The 19,890-nt window shown below is 41.9% G+C and overlaps 1 protein-coding gene across 2 annotated transcripts in view; it reads right to left on the bottom strand.

Annotated features, from left to right (window-relative positions):
- Nucleotides 1-18,880, bottom strand: part of ropn1l (rhophilin associated tail protein 1-like) — a 38,000-nt gene extending 19,120 nt beyond the window's left edge. The window contains exons 1-6 of one of the 2 annotated variants that reach the window (XR_003716480.2): nt 18,831-18,880; nt 17,561-17,650; nt 12,135-12,184; nt 8,287-8,422; nt 3,824-3,947; nt 2,005-2,166 (exon numbers count right to left, since the gene is read on the bottom strand). Coding sequence is in view for 1 of the 2 variants with exons in the window: in XM_028803423.2 (XP_028659256.1) it covers nt 2,005-2,166; nt 3,824-3,947; nt 8,287-8,417 (417 nt within the window). In the remaining variant the exon portion in view is untranslated. The remainder of the gene's footprint in view (nt 1-2,004; nt 2,167-3,823; nt 3,948-8,286; nt 8,423-12,134; nt 12,185-17,560; nt 17,651-18,830) is intronic. The other variant, XM_028803423.2, reaches the window with a different exon arrangement.
- Nucleotides 18,881-19,890: the final 1,010 nt, after the last annotated feature.

Here is a 19,890-nt window from a genome sequence, read left to right as displayed (position 1 = left end):
TGACACGAATGAGGGTCATGACCATAGAATATAATTGATTTTTACTGGCACGTTGCAGATTACCTAAATTAAGAAGTTACAGAAAGAACGCCGGGTAATGCAGAAGTGTGAACAACTGAGAGCAGCTGGAAGCCAGACTGAGACTGAGGGTTCAATTGGTTCACTGTTATAATGTTATCGATATAAACAACAACAACATTTATTTATATAGCACATTTTCATACAAATAATGTAGCTCAAAGTGCTTTACTGTACATGATGAAGAAAAGAGAAAAAAAAGACAAAGTAAGAATTAAAATAAGACAACACTAATTAAGATAGAATAAGAGTAAGATCCGATGGCCGGGGGGGACAGAAAAAACAAAAAAACTCCAGACGACTGGAAAAAAAAAATCAAATCTGCAGGGGTACCAGACCATGAGACCACCCAGCCCCCTCTGGGCAGGAGGCCAATTGGAGGAATAAAGACTGTGAGAGACGCGTGAAGAATCTGGGCCCAAATCTTGATTAGGGATTATCAGTTCCATGTTTCCTTCTGCCTTTAAAGAGGTGCACAGGAGACTTACTATGATCCTGAATACATGCTGCACATGGAACAATGTCAACAGTCCGAGTCTGAAAGAGGAGAGTGTAGCACAATGCTTCCGGCAGTTCGGAGTTAATGGATAATGCTGTTATGTTGGATATTTCCATGTCATATAATAAATATCATCAGACTCCTTGCTGTATACCTAAATGTAACAAGTTGGAGAAATAACACAAAGGACAAAGAACATTGGTACAGGAAACATCCATCCATCCATTTTCCAACCCGCTGAATCCGAACACAGGGTCACGGGGGTCTGCTGGAGCCAATCCCAGCCAACACAGGGCACAAGACAGGAACCAATAACGGGCAGGGTGCCAACCTACCGCAGGACACACACAAACACACCAAGCACACACTAGGGCCAATTTAGAATCACCAATCCACCTAACCTGCATGTCTTTGGGCTATGGGAGGAAACCGGAGCGCCCGGAGGAAACCCACGCAGACACGGGGAGAACATGCAAACTCCACGCAGGGAGGACCCAGGAAGCGAACCCGGGTCTCCTAACTGCGAGGCAGCAGCGCTACCACTGTGCCGCCCTACAGGAAACAGGAGGTGGCAAAATTTGAAGTGCGTCTTATGTGTTTGGTGTGTAGTAAATGCTTTACTTTTGAGAGCTACCTTTCGAAAGAAGCAATGTGAGTGATTTAAATACATTCAATGAGCTCTTGACTTAACTTTGTCAGGATGAATTAGGCTTGTACTGGAGGAGGTGGTGGTCTCACTAAAAGAAACGGCTATTAAGTTCTCCCGGGTATGCATGGACCTTGAATGTTGAATGGTGCAAAACAGGATTCAGCCACGGACATGAAACAAATCCGCCACAGGGCACACTCTGGCACACACTCACACTCACTCATACCAGTTTAGAGATTCTAAATGAATATAACACACATTTTTTTTTAAAAATGATCGAGGCACCAGAGAACCAAGAAGACACTCAGGCTAACAAGGATGGATGTCCAAATTACCTGCAAACACTGGCCAGGATGACAATCACATTATTTCCTTTAAACACTGATGGCAAGTTCCTGAAAACAACTTCAGGAAATGTCACCAGCAGCTGGCTCAGCGTGTGCCAAAGAGTGATTATCCATCCATGTAGTTTCAAAATCGGATACTTCCCTTACTGTATTGTAAAAGATTGTAGAAGGAAACAGGAAAAGAAAAGCTAAATTTACACACATACCACCCATCACTCAGCTACAACTGATTTGTCAGACTAACTGCATACTGAAATGAAACAGGAAAGAATAAAGTACTAAAGTAGACGGGCTAACAAGCAAATTCTTGCATGTGTTAAATACAGTTTGTTCAAGGCTCTCGTTTACTATTGTGGTATTATTTATTCAGTTTTCTCTCAAGGATTCCATTTTGTTTTTCTTATTTGATATTAGTAATTAGACATACATACCCCACCAAGTGCACTACATCCAAGAGCAAAAAACTTTCTCCATTCCACGCTTTCCTGAAAACCTCCAAGCATCAGCAAATGTCTGAGCTGCTCTCTTGGCAGACAAAGATCTGTCCATTTCTGTTCCAGCTCTGTGCGTGTTACTGTCCCTTTGTACCCAAGCTGGAATAAACACAGAATGGATTAGCAACGCTAAATTATTATTTTGAAAAGAAAGAATGGACAATGATTTCTACATCTTAATGATCTCCCACTGACCATGCAGCAAGATCTCAAAGAGGAGATGTCTTATATAGTGTTTATACGCATTCGGAAGGATAGCGGATAGCACATTGCTGCACCCACCACTCTGGATTGGGAACAGAGTACGGTGGGTGACACCTCACCACACTGGAACAGTGTGAGGTCTTTACAGTGGCTAGAGTGCCAATCCTGCCACCAACCCCCAAGTCGTCCCTGCTTGCAGGGCTGGATGCAGATTAACTTCATACCCAGGACGGAAGCAATTGCAGGTTAAGGGCCCAAGAGTCTCTTCTGGCGTTCATACCCGCTCAGTGGCCACTTTATTTGTTACACCTGTTCAAAAATGTAAATAGTCTGCTTCCCCATTCAGTCAGTCATGTGGCTGCATCTCAGTATATACAGCATGCAGACGTGGTCAAGAGGTATAGCTGGTGTTCAACCAAAAACTAAAATGGGTAAGATGTGTGACCTAAGTGATGTGGACCATGGTATGATTGTTGGTGCCACATCATATCCTTCCTTCATGGAGAAGTAAACAAAAATCCACTGAGTGACACTTCTGTGGTCAAAAACACCTTGTAAATGAGAGGGGTCAGAGGAGAACAGCCAGATTAGTTCAAGTGAAACAAAAAGGCCACCAATTCTCAAACAATGGCTCTTTACAACAGCAGTGTGCTGAAGAGCAATCCTGAATCAATGGCCAACACGTTAAACCTTGAAGAGGATGGGCTACAGCAGCAGAACACCAAGGTGCTGCTGCTGCCCTCATGCGTGATCTGCATTTCACTTGCCTAAAACAACCCACCACCAGCGGTAGGCGTCACTGTGAAGAGGGTGGCTGAGCTCACCCCAAGGAGACGCGGCCGCTCCTCCGAAACCCCTCTTAAATGGTGATACATTGGGAAACATGTAACAGGTGTTTTTTTCACCTCCTCTTTACTCGAAAAGCTGTTGGGTTGCTGCTGCTGCGTGCCGCATGATCTGCATTTCGTGCGGAGCTTCAAACGTTTAAAAGCCTGTACAGCACCTGAATATTTGATCTCTTTTCGCAGTTCCGTTATTTCCCCCGAGTCTTATTTTCAGATTGTTTGCACTAATGCGATCTTTACTCTCATTTTTGGAGACTTTTGAATTTTCCTACTTCCATTATCTCTAACCTGCTCTGCATGTGTATCACGGGACTTGCGTCTGAAGGTTGTAAGTATGACATGACTTGTCCGTCTTGCGGGAAGTGAAAGTGTCTCTGTCTCTCTTCAAAAATTCACGTCTCGTCCCCGGGAAAAAAAGTTTTGTTTTTTTTTATAATAGAGAGATAAGAAACAAAAACCCAAAGCCAGGCCATCCAACCCTAACTCTCCGTACCTTACTCTGTCCTTCTCCTCTCACACTCTCTCTAACCTAAAACCCAAAGAAGCTTCTTTCATAATCTGCACCCCACCCACAATTCAGGCGATTTATTAAGAATGGGCAAATCAATAGCTGGGTAATTAGGGCAGGACTCAATGAAGTCATCAGCACCAAATTAGAGTAGAGTCTAACACAAAGATCTAGAGAAGGTTGTAACAGTGAATAATACCTGCTTAAACAAAATCTTCAGAAGGCCGGGTGTCAGCCCTGTGTCATTTTTCTGAGTTGCTACTGGCAATTCAAGTCTTTCCTTGACAGGAAGTGTCTCCCCTGCACACAGAGCGGAAAAGTACCTGTAAAGAACAAGTTCACATTCCTTATTCCTTTAATCACAAATATTATTGAAAAAAATACTGAATCAATTCTTCTGAAATGACCCCTGAATTTCCCCTTGTAGTTTCTGCTTTTTTTTTGTTAAACAGTCTTAATATTTTTTAACTAATTCTGATTAACTCCATTGTAAGACTATTTTGGTTCAAATGATTCAGACCAACCAGGAAAAGCGGTTTTAATAACACAAATTCATCTGTGTGCTGAGTTAACTGAAGCCGCTATACACTCAAATAGCCTCAGGCTTGCATACTTTCATATAATTAAGTCACCACTTTAAAGAGACTGGAGAGGGTCTTTAATGCCATGATGTACTACTGGATTCATTATAATTCATTCAAACAATCTGTATGAATTGCTGTGCTTACAGGAATGAGTAGAGTTATGGGCTGCTGAGCCTGCTGGGCTTTACAACATGTACATTAATGACTGCAGGCAGTTTAAACCTATACCGCACACATTTGTGTTTCACATACTCCAGTTTCCAACCCACATTCCAAAGAGATGGAGTTCCTCATAGACACTGGAAGCAGGTGTAAACTCCACACAAACCATGACTGTGGTGTTTCAGAATCTGGATCCATCAGACTGCAACTGTAACCTATGTGCCAAACTGCACTGTTATGTACTGTGAACAGAGGGCCAAACTAAGAGAGGAGGAGGACAAACCTGACCTGGAAAGGACCGGAGGAAAAGAAAATAATGGAAGAGAAAAGAAAAGAATGGTGCTGCATTAAACTGTGGAGAACACATCTGTTTGAAGTTAGAAAAAAAAAAATAAAGAGAGAGTTTTGAACCCAGGCCTTGGGTAGGTTAGGTGAATTGGTACTGCTAAATTGGCCCTAATGGGTAGGCGTGTGGGTGTGTGTATTTACCCTGTGATAGACTGGCATCCTGCCCAAGTGTTGTTCCTGTCATGTTCTAAATGATTTCTGGAATTGGCTCCAGCTGCCTTGTGAGCCTCCCCTGGGTAAGCAGATTAAGAAAATTGACAGATGGATCGACTTGTGTCCAGTGCAGCTGTATGTGGGACTTGCAGGTCTGAGACAAGTGGTCACAATATGGATGAATGTACAGTATGTATGTATGTACAGTGCCTTCCATACTGTTTGGGACAAAGATACATTTTTCCTCAATTTATCCCTGTGCTCCACAGTTTAAAATTACAAATCAAACAATTCAGACATCTTTAATGTGCACATTGCAGACTTTCATTTCATGTATTTGCATATATTTTGGTCATACCATGTAGAAATGGCAATGCTTTTTCTAAATGGTGCACCCGTTTCAGGGCACCACAATGTTTGGGACATAGTAATGGCAGGCATATTAAAGCTGTCATATCCCTTCCATACAATGGCTGAAATTCACAGACATCACCAGGTGCTGAGGTTTGCCATCCATCTCCAGCGGACTGCCAGTCCCTCCATGATGGCATCCACAACAGACAGGATCTTCTTGTAAAACCATCAACCTCCCTCTACAAGTGATGTCTCCTCTGCTCTACCTTTTACGGTCTTCTCAGCATGCAGAGATGTCAACCGACAGGCACAATCATTCCTTTCTTCAGCTTCACCAGCATCTCATATCCTTGTTGCCTTCTTTTGGCATCTGAAGGGACCTTGCAAGCCCTACTCCTTTCTTCCACTGCCATCCCTCTGTATCAGCGTAAGCCCATTCAGAGTGATTGGTCACTCCTGCTGAGAGTGCTTTGCAGGAGTGACCGTGCCCCTCAAGCGCCATATGCTCGCTCAACTTGGGGTCACTTCCCAACAGCCTGCCTTCTCCCTGAGACAGCATCAGCTCCAAACAGCACCCTGACTCTAATATGGCTTTCTTTCTCACCCTTTAAACCTCCGCATTTTGTCTTTTGTTGCTCGATCTCCCCAGTTTCCTATTCAGGATCCCATTTCTACTTCTAGGGATGCGGGTGCAATGGCGCTTATTACAGACCGCAGAACACCAATGAGGGAATCGTCACAAATCATCACAACTGCACGCGTCTGCACAAAAATGCATGATCAATCCCATCAACACACTTGAGCTGCTCTGCCACACTACCGGGCACACCTATACCCCTCCTTAGCTTGATCATTCCATTTTTATTTACTTATTTAAAAACTGCAGATTGCCACAGACCTCTGTCTCATAACAAATATCTTCCATAGACAGGTGTGTACCTTTACTAATCATATCCAGTCAATTAAACTGAACACAGGTGACCTCCAAACAAGGTGTAGAAACATCTCAATGACGAGCAATAAGATGAGATGCAAGTGAGCCAAATTTCAAGTGTCATAGCAAAGGGTCTGAATACTTGTGTCACTGGAATATTCTAGTTTTTTTATTTTTAATAAATTTACAAAAATTTCTTAAATCCTATTATCACTTTGTCATTCAGGGGTACGGAGTGTTGTTTCACGATGGAAAGAATGAATATAAATGAAATGATTTTACCACAAGGCTGCAACATAATAGAAAGTGAAGAAATCTGAAGACTTTCTGAAGGCGCTGTAAATAACTTGGAACTTCTTCCTTTGTTTTCCTGTCCTGTTTGTGACCTTTTTATATCTACTGATGCTATGTAATAAGAAATCCGTCCATCCATCCATTATCCAACCTGTTATATCCTAACTACAGGGTCACGGGGGTCTTCTGGAGCCAATCCCAGCCACCACAGGGCACACACACACCCACACACACACACAGGACATTTTAGCATCGCCAATGCACCTAACCTGCATATCTTCGGACTGTGGGAGGAAACCCACGCAGACACGGGGAGAACATGCAAACTCCACGCAGGGTGGACCCGGAAGCAAACCTGAGTCTCCTAACTGCGAGGCAGCAGCGCTACCACTGCGCCACCATAATAAAATATTGTGTAGCAAATTATATTGCTTCTAAATGCTTACATGCTGTGCCTCATAGGAAGGTGGTTCCTGCCTTGCACCTGGTACTGATACAGCCCACTCCTGTGACCATGGGTTGGATTAATATGACTAAGTGTGGATGTGTGCAGCATTGTGCCATGCGACAGACAAACTTTCTGCCCATGATGGGCTGCTACCTTGCATCAGTGCTGCTGGAATTGGCACCAGTTTGGTACCATCTTGACCTGGACAACCAAGTAATAATAATAATAATAATACATTTTATTTATATGGTGCCTTTCCCATGCACAAGACACTTCACAGAGTTTAAAATAGAATGGCAGGGTATACAGTATAGAGCATTGTACAAACTATATAAATAAATGAAGAAGAGTAAGACAGTAAATTCAGAGAAAAAAGCCTAACAGACAACATAATTGATGGTCTCACACACACACACACACACATACAGGTTACATGAGCATCTTGATATGGAGGTAAACTGAGAGAAGGGTAATAAAGTCAAGTCGAGCTTAAAGCCTTCCTGAACAGATGAGTTTTGCGTTGTTTTTTAAAAGAATTCATGGAGTCAGCTGACCTGATTAATTTCGGTAGGTCATTCCAGAGTCTGGGCGCTATACAGCTGAAGGCCCTGTCACCCATGGAGTGTAGATTAGTGTGGGGCACAACAAGATTACCAGAATCAGAGGACCTTAGTGGGCGGGCAGGCACATAGTGATGGAGAAGGTCACTGATGTATTTTGGCGTGAGGTTATTTAAGACTTTGTAGGTTATTAGTAGGATTTTATATTCGATTCTGTAAGACACAGGGAGCCAGTGAAGGCGAAGCAGGATGGGTGTGATGTGCTCGCTCATGCTGGTTTGAGTAAGGACTCTTGCAGCCAAGTTTTGAATAAGCTGGAGGTGTGATATAAGATTAGAAGGGGCACCTGCCAGCAGCGAGTTACAATAATCGATGTGGGATGTGATAAAAGCATGGATGAGTTTCTCAGCATTAGAAAAGGAGAGGAAGGAGCGAACACGGGATATGTTATGGAGGTGAAAGTAAGAAAGTTTCTTAATGTGATTTATGTGGGCGGAATAAGAAAGGGAGGAATCAAAAATGACACCAAGATTCTTTGCAGTAGAGGCAGGTCTGATGAGATCACCGCCAAGATGGACTGGGAAGGAGGTAAGTAAGAAGTAAGAAAACAGATGAATGGATGGATAGACAAATACCTCAAAATGTGTCTATTTTCATCACCTTTATGAAAATACACAAAGCTAACAAAGCATGATTACAACACATTATCAAAATGATGAAAAAGCGTATGATGTAACAAAACACCACAAAACTGCATTGTCTGATATTTGTGGACCAGACACCTTGCCCAATACAAAACAAAAACAAACAACGGAGTATTCTTACGCTGCAGACCACTGAATGATGTCATGAGGCTGTGTCCGTATAGCAGCTTTGGTATACTGCTTTAGAATATCTGGCAGTTCTGGTGGGATGTGAATCTGCTCAGCACAGAACATAGTATCAGGAAGCGGCATGATTGCTGCAAAAGGAAACAAACTGAATTAATTCAGAATTGACTCAGAAAACTGAAAAGAAAAATGACAAACATCATACCTTTCTGTATCAAGTTAAACATTATTAAAAAAACAAATGTTTTAAACCTTCCGCAACAGTCTGCATTTGGACTAATGAATGGATACACTATGTGCAACTTGTCATAAGTAAAACTACAATGCAAATCATATATTGTTCTTTCACATATGTGGAACAGTTTTACAATTAAACTTAAAGGGATAACCCACCCCAAATTTGACTTTTATATACTGCTTTCCCCATGTGGGTAAAAAATGTTTTACACTCATATTGGAGATAACAAAGCTTCTCATAGAATTAACATCTATGGAAACCACTGCTGGACAAATAATCTAAAAATTCCCATGAAAAAAATGTCATGTTACTCATGTCGAAATAATCCACGTCAAGTCATCCAGTCATTTTGTCACAATGGGCAAAACACATGCATTTTTTTACTAAAATATTGTTAAATAAATACTAGGAGTACTGCATGAACAAAAAGCATGTTTAAAAGGGGTCAAGCTCCTGAACTGAAGACAGAATTCTTGACAATGAAGGAGAAATGTAAGGTTTCTGTTGATTTTGGTTCTCCAAAAAAGCAATTAAAGATAAACTGTGTTTTGTTCATAAAAATAAAGAGCAAATGAGTGTATTGCATTACTCAAAATAAAATTTAGTCACAAAAATTCAAATTTCTAGCAGACCAGGTTATAGTTTTTATTTTATAATGTACAACTGACTGTGGTGAAAGGTCATTGTTAACGTCACAACTTGGTAGGTTCAGGTAGCTTTGTTTCCTCCAAATTGTTCAACTCAAACCTCCAAAATCTTTGGGCATTCACATGAAATTTCCAATTTAAGAGATGTGAATTTCCTGTCTGTCCTACAGCATGTGAATGCAGCATATAATGGACTAGACAAAGAGCCTGTTTCGACAATGTAAGATGAAACGGGCACAAGTGCAATAGTAGTAAGTATAAGCACCACAAACCTGATATAGGTGTATTGAATGAATGCGTCATTAGGCCTGGAGCTGTAGTCGAAATCGCCTTTCAGGCCTCTAGAGCTTTAATCGAAGTCGCCTTTCTCTTTGAATTTTTGCGGCTGTAAATCCGCCGCTTGCCGCGATGTTGGTCGAAGTCGCCTTTCTCTTTGAATTTTCGCGGCCGTAAATCCGCTGCCTACCGCGATGTCGGTCTCGTAAGGTTTTTCGGGCAGCTGCGCAGAAGGTGACTGTGCATTCGGCTTCGGACAGACGTGAGTGAGTGAGTAGACTGGCGAATTATATATAAGATTCTTGATGCAGTGTATGCTGGGAAATCAAGTCATGTCCTCTAAACAGTTCATACATATAAATTGTGATGCAACACAGAATGCCATTTTTTAATTAAAGTTCTTCATAAGAACACACTCTCACAGATAAAAGAGTTTTATTGAGTACTGAGGTAAGTGCTGGAATAGCTGAATTTTTTTAATGTAAATTTTCTTCTCTGAGAGTTAACACATAATTTTGATCTCATGTATTACTTGCTGTCGCATTAACTACTTATTCATAACCACCATGGTGCCCTCAAAGAAGAGCTTTAGGTGCGAAGCAGACTGCGTATTAGAGGAGTGACAGGTTAACCACTGTCATGCTGGACCAGTGCAGCTGTAGCTCTAACCTCAGAGTCACTGGGCTACCCATTTGTCCAAATCACAGAGATGTCAAAAAGTATTCACTCCCCTCTACTTTTTCACATTCATAATTTAAATTCATTTTGCCTTCATCAAACAACACTCATTATCCCAGAATGATGAGACAAAAAATTACATTTTTTTGAAATTTGCAAATTTATTTAAAATTAAAAACTGAAATATCACATTGACACAAGTTTTCAGTCCCTATGCCTTGACATATGGTGCAGATCAGTCCCATTTAATTGATCATTGTGGAGACAGATGTTTCTACACCTGTTTGGAGTCCACCTGTGGTCAATTAATTGGCGGGACAGGACTAGGACAGGGACACACCTGTCTTTACAAGGTCCCACAGTTGAACAATAACCAAGACATGAGGTCGAAGGAATTACCTACAGGGGTTAGAGAGATGATGGTGTTAAGGCACAGATCTGGGGAAGGCTAAAAAAAATTCTGGAGCATTGAAGATTCCCAAGAGCACAGTGACCTCCATAATTCTTAAATGGAATAAGTTTGAAACAACCACAAAATCTTCCCAGAACTAGAAGCTCAGCCAAACTGAGCAATCGGGAGAGAATTGCCTTAGTAAGAGAGTTGACCAAGAACCCCAATGGTCACAGTGGCTGAGCTCCAGATAATGTAAAGTATATGGAGATGGGAGAAACTTCCAGAAGGACAACCACCACTGTAACACTCCACTAATCTGGGCTTTACAGCAGGGTGGCCAGGTGACACATGAAAGTTTGCCTGTACTTTGCGAAAAGATGCCCAAAAGATTCCCAGACTATGAGAAACAAGATTATCTGGCCTGATGAATGCAACATTGATCCATTTGGCCTCAATTCTAAGTATCACATCTGGAGGAAACCAAGCACTGCTCATCACCTGCACAACAGCATTCCAAAGGTGAAGTGTGGTAGTGGCAGCAGAAGGGGTTGTTTTTTTAGCAGCAGGGACTGGCAGACCAGACAGGGTTAGAAGAGAAGAGAACCAAGTACAGTACAGAAATATCCTTAACAAAAACCTGCACCAGAGCATTCTGAGGCTCAGACTTGGCCAAACGTTCATCTTCTAGAAGGTCCATGACCCTAAGCACAAAGTAAAGACAATATAGGAGTGCCCTGGAGACAACACAGAGAATGTTCTTAAGTGCCCCAGCCAGAGCACAGACTTGAACACAATCAAACATCTCAGGAGAGACCTGAAAATTGCTGCCCACTGATTGTCTCCAGGGCGGCACGGTGGCGCAGTGGTAGCGTTGCTGCCTCGCAGTAAGGAGACCCGGGTTTGCATGTTCTCCCCGTGTCTGCGTGGGTTTCCTCCCACAGTCCAAAGACATGCAGGTTAGGTGCACTGGCAATCCTAAATTGTTCCTAGTGTGTACTTGGTGTGTGGGTGTGTATGTGTGTGTGCCCAGCAGTGGGCTGGCGCCCTGCCCAGGGTTTGTTCCTGCCTTGTGCCCTGTGTTGGCTGGGATTGGCTTCAGCAGACCCCCATGACCCTGTGTTAGGATATAGCGGGTTGTAAAATGACTGAATGACTGACTGTCTGTCTCCATCCAAACAGACAGAGAATCTGCAAGGAAGAATGGCAGACTGTCCCCAAGTCCGGGTGTGTGATGCTTGTCACACTATACCCAAGAAGACTCCATGTTAGAATCATTGCCAAAGGGGCTTCAGCTAAGTACCGAATAAAGGCTCTGAATACTTGTGGAAATTTGATAATTCTGTTTTTTTATTTTTAATACATTAAACAAACTTTCTAAAAGTATGTCTCCACTTTGTAATTTTTGGGTACTGAGTGTTGTTTGATGAGGGAAAAAATGATTTTAAACAATTTTAGCACAAGGCTGCAACATAACAAACTATGCAGTCTGAATGCTTTCTGAAGGCTCTTCTCCCAAATACTTATTTACTACTTATTTCAAACACTTCTGCAGTAATGGAGAGAATACAAATAAAAAACAAAATTAAATATTTAAAAGAAGGAATAGGTACCAGATAAATAAATGGAACCAAAGAAGAAGTGTCAAAAGAGCTGGGAAGATCTGGAATTAAAAACAAATACAAAAAATTAATACAAATAGAATCTTCCATTTTAAAAAATCCACACATTAAGAAAAGAATATAAATATAAAATTCATTATTTAATTTTAGCTGACAAAATAAAACAAGTAATGAAAATGCATGCATAGTATAATATTCTGGTGCTTTCAGGAACTTAGTTAACAGTTTTAAAAGGTATTTGTTTATTCGTCAATTAGCCATATGTGACTTTTTACCTTAATTAAATATGAGGGTTGATTGAAACGTAACAAGACTGTCCTGGGTTTCTCTTTCAAGGAGGTAGACATGGGAATGCTGTGCTGGTGTTTATGAACAGCACACATTGTTATGTGTGAACCTGCAGTTGGACCACCATATTCTTTAGCCACTATCACCAGGCCCAAGCTATGACATGACTGCTGATACAATGAATAGTTCACAGTACAGGTCATAAAAAACACTGAGGGTTTAGCCAGTTACATTCCCAACAAGCCAGCCATCACACAGATCACAGGCCTGATAAACATTACTTTCCCTTAAAATACTGTAAATGAATCATGAGCTGACTCAGGCCATAGTGCTATGACATTTGTCAGTCTCATCAATAGAATGTAACAATGTAACTGCTTACTGTTAATAAAAGCGGCATTATTCTCAATGTTCCCTTACTGCAGTATGAATGTGTGGTATAGAGAGTCCATGGCTAGGTAATTAGTGGCTAATTTTAAACAAATCACCATGCTCCACTGCGGTGGGTTGGCACCCTGCCCGGGATTGGTTCCAGCCTTGTGCCCTGTGTTGGCTGGGATTGGCTCCAGCAGACCCCTGTGACCCTGTGTTCGGATTCAGCGGGTTGGATAATGGATGGATGGATGGACCATGCTCCGTGAAGGTGCAAGCTCCAATCGGGGGCCAGTGTGTGTTGAGTGTGTTTCACTCTGAGGTTAATTGAGGAACTGGCTGACTATGCCGCATACACGTGCGGAGACGGGTGGCACAGTCGGGAACCTCAATGATGCAATGGAGGGAGCGGCTCCTGTACCCAATTAGGCAGCAGATAAAGGAGCCTGAACAGGACAGGAGGGGGTCAGAAATGAGAAAGAAAGAAAGAACTAAGTGAATGGAGAAAGAGCAGACAGCCGTGAGAATGGCATGGGAGGAAAGGCAGGACGAGCCAGCCGGCCAGTGTGGGGAAAAGAGGTATGGTCATTGGCACCTCAAAGGAGCAAAGAAGTGGTGCTCTAGGGGTAGATCTCCCCTGCTGATTATTCTAGGTTAGTGAGTGCAATCGAGGTGGAGTCCTAACCCCAAGGATCCAAGGTACATCAGGGTTGTAAGAAGGATGACGGGAGGACAACCGACCCCAAGCGGTCTGGCCAACGCCACACAAGGCAGCCAAGATAGGGGGGCAGGTTGGAGAGGACTGCAGCTGCTGATGTCTCTGCCAGATGAGCGAGCAATGGGTGAGCTGGGGAGACGAAGTGGGAGATGTGCTGGGATTGTCAGATGGAACAATGACCTGATAGATAGATAGATAGATAGATAGATAGATAGATAGATAGATAGATAGATAGATAGATAGATAGATAGATAGATAGATAGATAGATAGATAGATAGATAGATAGATAGATAGATAGATACTTTATTAATCCCAAGGACAAATTCACATACTCCAGCAGCAGCATAATGATAAAAAAAAAATGAAAGAGATAAAAATGCAGGTACAACAGACAGTAACTATGTATGTTAATGTTTACCCCCAAATCCCCCCCCCCCTCCCCCGGGGGAATTGAAGAGTCGCATAGCAGGACGGTGACAGCAGTCTGACGCTGAAGCTGCTCCTCTGTCTGGAGATGATACTGTTCAGTGGATGCAGTGGATTCTCCATAATTGACAGGAGTCTGCTCAGTGCCCGTCGCTCTGCCACGGATGTCAAACTATCTAGCTCCATGCCAACAATAGAGCCTGCTTTCCTCACCAGTTTGTCCACGCGTGAGGCATCCTTCTTCTTTATGCTGCCTCCCCAGCACACCACCGTGTAGTTTTAAACCCTGGATTTTTAACTCCCAGATAATCACTGTTTTTATGGATTATTTATTGATTATTGTTGGAGCACTGCACTATTTATTTGGACACTGTTTTGTTTGATTGTTGTAATAAAAGTACTTTAGCACTTCATGCTCATCCCTTGGGCACATTATCAGTGGTGGTTCAAGGGGTTCCTAGAATGTAACCGGTAGCATACAGCCAACCTGGACCATCACAGAGTGCTGTCAATTGCCTCAAGAACATTAGGAAAACCAGACACTACTGCAAATTGCCTTCTTATGTTGCCATTTACAAACAAACCATACGGAAACTGAAAGTAGTGCCTTGTCAGCTATATATGGCTTCCAGCACAGTGGCATGAAGCGTGTCTTAGATATTCCTGAACTCATAGCCAGTTCCCTCTGATAGGTGCCCGTTGCCAGAAAGCCAATTGTTGTTAAAACCTGGACCTAAATGAGCAGACCCTGATTTCATGCACACAGTTTCAAGAAAATAACTACATCTATTCACATGCCAGTCATCATCATTGGCCAAACATCCAACCAGTCCCTAAAAGTTTCTTTCCTTCAAACATGACCACTTGCATAGTCTTCAAGCAGTGCAGACAAGCCATGATGTGTCAAACCATTAGGCTATAAGTAGGCTACAGGACGTGATATTTAAAGATTTCTGTACAGAGGCAGGGAATCACGTCTTATATTTTAGCGAAAACGGGTAGACTATATAAACTGAGGAAAAAAAAAGTTCTTAATTGCATATATATAGAATTGGCCCTCTTAAAAGGGAACTAAAATTCAGTCTATACATTATATTCATCACTTTTGAGGTTTAATGTTTGTCACATAAACGTACATTATAATAAGGGCTCACTGATATGAATTATTATATGCATGTGCTGTCATTTAGCTGCCTTGGTGCATTTCCTTACTTTATCAAAGGTGTTGTTATTTCCCACTTTCTCTAAAATGCTATGTATAGATGTGTAGATGTACTTCAACTCTGATCTAAGCTGTCCTTTCACGTTTTCTTTTGTGTGTAAAGCTACGTACGCACACTTCGAGCCTCTTTTTGTGTGTAGGAATGTTTTACAAATCTGACTCAAGAAATCAAGTTTCTAGGTTTGGGGGGTGCAAGATGCCCCCTACAGGCCACAAAGGTTCATAGTAATCAGGGCCGTTGTGAGAAAATCCGGGCCCCGGTGCAAAGAAGGTGTGTGGGCCCTCGTGTCTCAGAACGCGGCGACTACGTGACGTACTTGTGTGCTGGCTGATGACTTTTTTCTCACTGCCCCCTCCGCCTCGTCACTTCCCACCGAGCAGGGAATACCCTTGTAGACCACGTGACTTCTCTCCCAGGGCAGCGTTCACGAATGTCTCTTACGTCGTAAACTGTTGACCGCTGCCAAGTAACCTGTGACCCATGTGCCTTTTTAATTTTAGAACTAAACAGACTTGCAAAATTTTAAAAAATACAATAAAAATGAAATGAATTAAATAAATAAATGTTCAAATTATAATAACAATTATGGGATTCATAGACCCCGGAGCGATATACTGGCTGCACCTCCCCTCTCCTCGGGCCTGATGGTAATTGTACTTCATGTTTCTTTTAAGAGGTACCCAATGGAGAATTAAAATTTACATTGAAGTCAAAAGTTAAAATCCTTAGCTAGAACAAGACCATGACACTGATGGATAGTGTCAGTGAAATTCTGAATCCTTATAATCTGCAGGTAACGTAGCCATTAAGCTGATTATTTTTCAAGTAACATAAACACCGAGTATACTGAATGTTTATTCTGTGCATGCATAATGGCTTACTGAGCAAACCCCTTTCATCTTCCATTACTAACTAGATAAATGTACCTTTTAGTTTTCCTTGCCTGCATTTGTATTTTGAAGTTACAAAGATGTTGCATCTTCTTGCTTGAATAACAATGACACACACGAACTATATTGTAGTGACTAAGAAGGGTGAGACGCAAAATGGGTTCTTGAAATGTGGCTCTCAACATATGCTGGGTTTATTGAATAAGAAACTGAAAAAAACAGTGAGAACCCTTCCCTGGCCTGCTGTTTGGGTCGCTATGCACACCTCTAAAACAACAAATGTCACTAAGCTGTTTGCACCCCCTTTTTAACACGACAGTTAGTTCCTTTCCCTGTTAATTCTCCAAGCTTCTCCCGCTATCCTCCTCCACACGTACCCACCTTCCATCTTCCTTCCTGTCTCACAACCTCCTACCTCCCTATGCAGCAGGGGTGGGCAATGTCTGTCCTGGAGGCCTGAACTGGCTGCAGGTTTTCATTCCAACCCAACTGCTTAATTAGAAACTGATCCTTGCCAGTCTCAGACCTTATTGAATTTTACGGCTTGTTAGCCTGCAATGTAATGTTCTTATTTTGCAGATTTCTTTCCTTTCCAAGGAAATTGCCCAAAAGATTTGAAGCCCAAAGGGGATCATTTTCAGTCTGTCACGTTCTTCTCTTAAGAGTTTTATTAAACCAAATAGTGCATGAGGAATCCACAAAATGGAAACGAGTTAGATGCAGAACTGCTGGCTCCTTTGTCATTTGCAACTTATTGCTAATAAGGAGCCATTAAAAACACTGAATGCAACTGTTTAAGACTGAAATAAGCAATTAAGGGAGGAGATCTTTAACAAGCGAGACCACTAAATTGAAGCATCACTTGAGCAAACAGTGCTTCACTAGCAATAAGTGACTTCTCATTAAGAAACAGGGTTGAAACAAAAGCCTGCAACCACTGCGGCCCTCCAGGACCGACATTGCCCAACCTTGCTATACAGTCATAAGCAACACAGAGCCTCACCTAAGAGGTGTGTGCTCCCCTAAACACAGTAAATAGTAAACATCCTAAACATTAATTATAAGACCTCATGATACTGTTATTTATTGAATCAACAAACATGTCTATCTCTTATATTGTTATGTTGTCAATTCAATTATTCTTGCCAATGTCCCATACAAACACCACAACCCACTCCCAGAAACACTAGCTGTGCTACCCGTCTAAGACAGGTTGAAATCTATGTCATCAATGTTGAACTTGGTGTTAATATTTGCAGTGCACCATGCAATGCATATGTCTCTGCTATATACCATTTGGTATGGGATTTGTTAAAGCAGTGTTAATGTTTGTGATGCGCCATCTTTGGGAATGACAGAGACACAGCAACAGGACAGACACACAGATGGACACTTATCCCTTTATTAAGGTGGACAACAACACACCTACTAATATCATTTGGCATTGTTAATACTACTTAGTGTAGTCTGTTCGGGATATTACAGGAGAACTAACTTACCTGTTACGACTTTTAGCGAGTGTTCACACCTGCACACACAACTCTGCTGCCCTCTCCGTAACTTATACTGGGGTCTTCTGTCAAGAGCAGCTATCCAACATGAAAAAGAGGGAAATACACAAGTTGAAACAACCTTTCTCAATGTACATTTTAAACAGTAACAATCAGTAATGGAGGATCTGTTTTGAGATATAAGATTTTTAAAATCAGTTTTTCATATGTCAAAAATGACCACACTGCTCTCTATTCCGAGACATTTCAATAAACGTTGAAAGTCCTAAAGAAAATTCCATGAAATCAGTTTGCTGGGAGCTAAGTTGTTTGATTTGGACAAACAAGAGCAAGGGCGGCTGTTATTTTCCGTTTCTTATGTGAACGCCTCTATAAAACAGTAGCAGAGAAATACATTTACATTAATATTACATGTGCAATACGTTTATTTGCATAGCAGATGCTTTTATAAAAAAGCGGAAAAAGACGTTCTCAGTCATTCTCTCAGATGCTGACAATAGCTACAGAAAAAAAGTTACAAAAACTCATCAATACACGTGAAGAGCTCAGAACAAAATACAAGCCCGTTACAATTCCTACATTACAAAACCTAACAGCTAAAATCTACTATGTTAAATTGTGAAACTAGCGGATTACATGCACATTTTACCACAGACTGAACGCCTGTCAATTCTCCAAAACTTCTTAACACTAACGCTTAAATGCAAATGATAAATATCTGGAACGTGTGCATTTTGGGCGTTTAAAGTAATTATTTAGTTGTTGATTTTCTTATTCCATTTGTCTACTTGAAGACACTATCCGTTCATTTATTACAACCCTAACGCTTATAAGACAGCTCCAGAGTTTCCGCTTTTTGCCTTAAATCCCCAGACACGTTTTTTGTTGGCCAACAAATGCTTACCGTAGAGTTAGCGTGTACTCGCCTACGATGGCCGATTTACAGTTTCGGAATAACTGTCTAAATTAATCACTTATACTAAAAATCACCTAAGCACAGCTTCAAACATTTAATCATAATTCTGCTGATCTGATTTGACAAGTCATTTTACTCAGTTGTATTTTCCCATTGTCCTTTAATAAAAAAACAGTGGTATAAGTAAAATACAAAGTCATTCGATTTAGCGAAACACACACGTCAATTCCGAAAACATTAAAATAACCATAACCGCTAAATGCACGCACATTTTCTTCACATCATTTCTGTATAAGAATTGTATTTTGTAAAATACATTGCCTCTTGAAATTACCAACCTACCGCTGAGTCTCGACTTCTGTTGCCTCGGCAACGGCACTGTAAATGCAGCACGTGTCTTAGCAACAGCCAAAGCACAGAACGGCCGGAAAAAGCCAACCACGCATGCGTACATGCGTGAATTGAGGCGGAACAAACGCTTGTGCGTCCAATCGTAACTTCCGGTATTGTCACTATCGGGGTCTGTTCCAGAAAAATAAGAGAGGATTATTCCTGGATCTCAGAAGGAATCCTGGTTTCAAGCCAGCGCAGGAATATCAGATTTCGGTCAACTGACGCAGTCTTAGATAGGTTGATCCTGATTAACTCGCGTTCACGACAAAATCTACGAGTGCCTTTGAGTCGCGCACCGAACAACCGATCTATAAGTCTGAGAAACAGCGGGATAAATCATCTTGCCAGCAGAGCAATAGGTACCGGTGGCAGTGCATAAGGATTATCGATGTGTCCTCCAAATGGGGTTGGGGGAGGGGGAGGGGGAGGGGGAGGGGGAGGGGGGGGGGGTGCAATGAAGTGTTACTCGGTGCGTTTACATGAGCCTTACTTACCCGGTTTCTAGAATGCCATGTGATCCCTTAAAGTGCTTGAGAAACAGGGATAACACTGGCAAATTTCTCCGCAAATAACCCGGTTATGTGGCATGGTCACAGTTATGGATTTTGTAGTTTGCGCATGAACGCTGCACAGTATCCGAGTCTGTGGCTTCGCACACGCTTTTAGCTGCCATGTTCGGAGCATCCACAGGATGAAATTCCACAGGAAAATGCTTAATATATTTGAATGAAGTGAACGTTTCCAGCAGCAAAATCTCGGGAGCAGTAACGTGCGTTACGTAGTTCGATTACTTTTTAAACCAACTAGTAAAAGATGGGTCTGGCTGCAGATTTGGCCTCACGGTACAGCTTCGTGGTGGATGTTTGCAGCCAGACTCGGTTAATGACACATGCGTTGTTATTATCTTAGAAGGACAGGCTGTTAGGCAAAAAGCACACGTGACGGGTGACTTTCAGGGCTCAGTCGCACAGCCAATCAGAAAAGAGTGTGCTGCTTGCAATCTGGTAAG

The sequence above is a fragment of the Erpetoichthys calabaricus genome, chromosome 6 (assembly GCF_900747795.2).
Source record: "Erpetoichthys calabaricus chromosome 6, fErpCal1.3, whole genome shotgun sequence".
Classification (NCBI taxonomy): domain Eukaryota; kingdom Metazoa; phylum Chordata; class Cladistia; order Polypteriformes; family Polypteridae; genus Erpetoichthys; species Erpetoichthys calabaricus.
The sequence above is the reverse complement of the archived record's forward strand: the minus strand, read 5'-3'. Positions and strand labels throughout refer to the sequence as shown.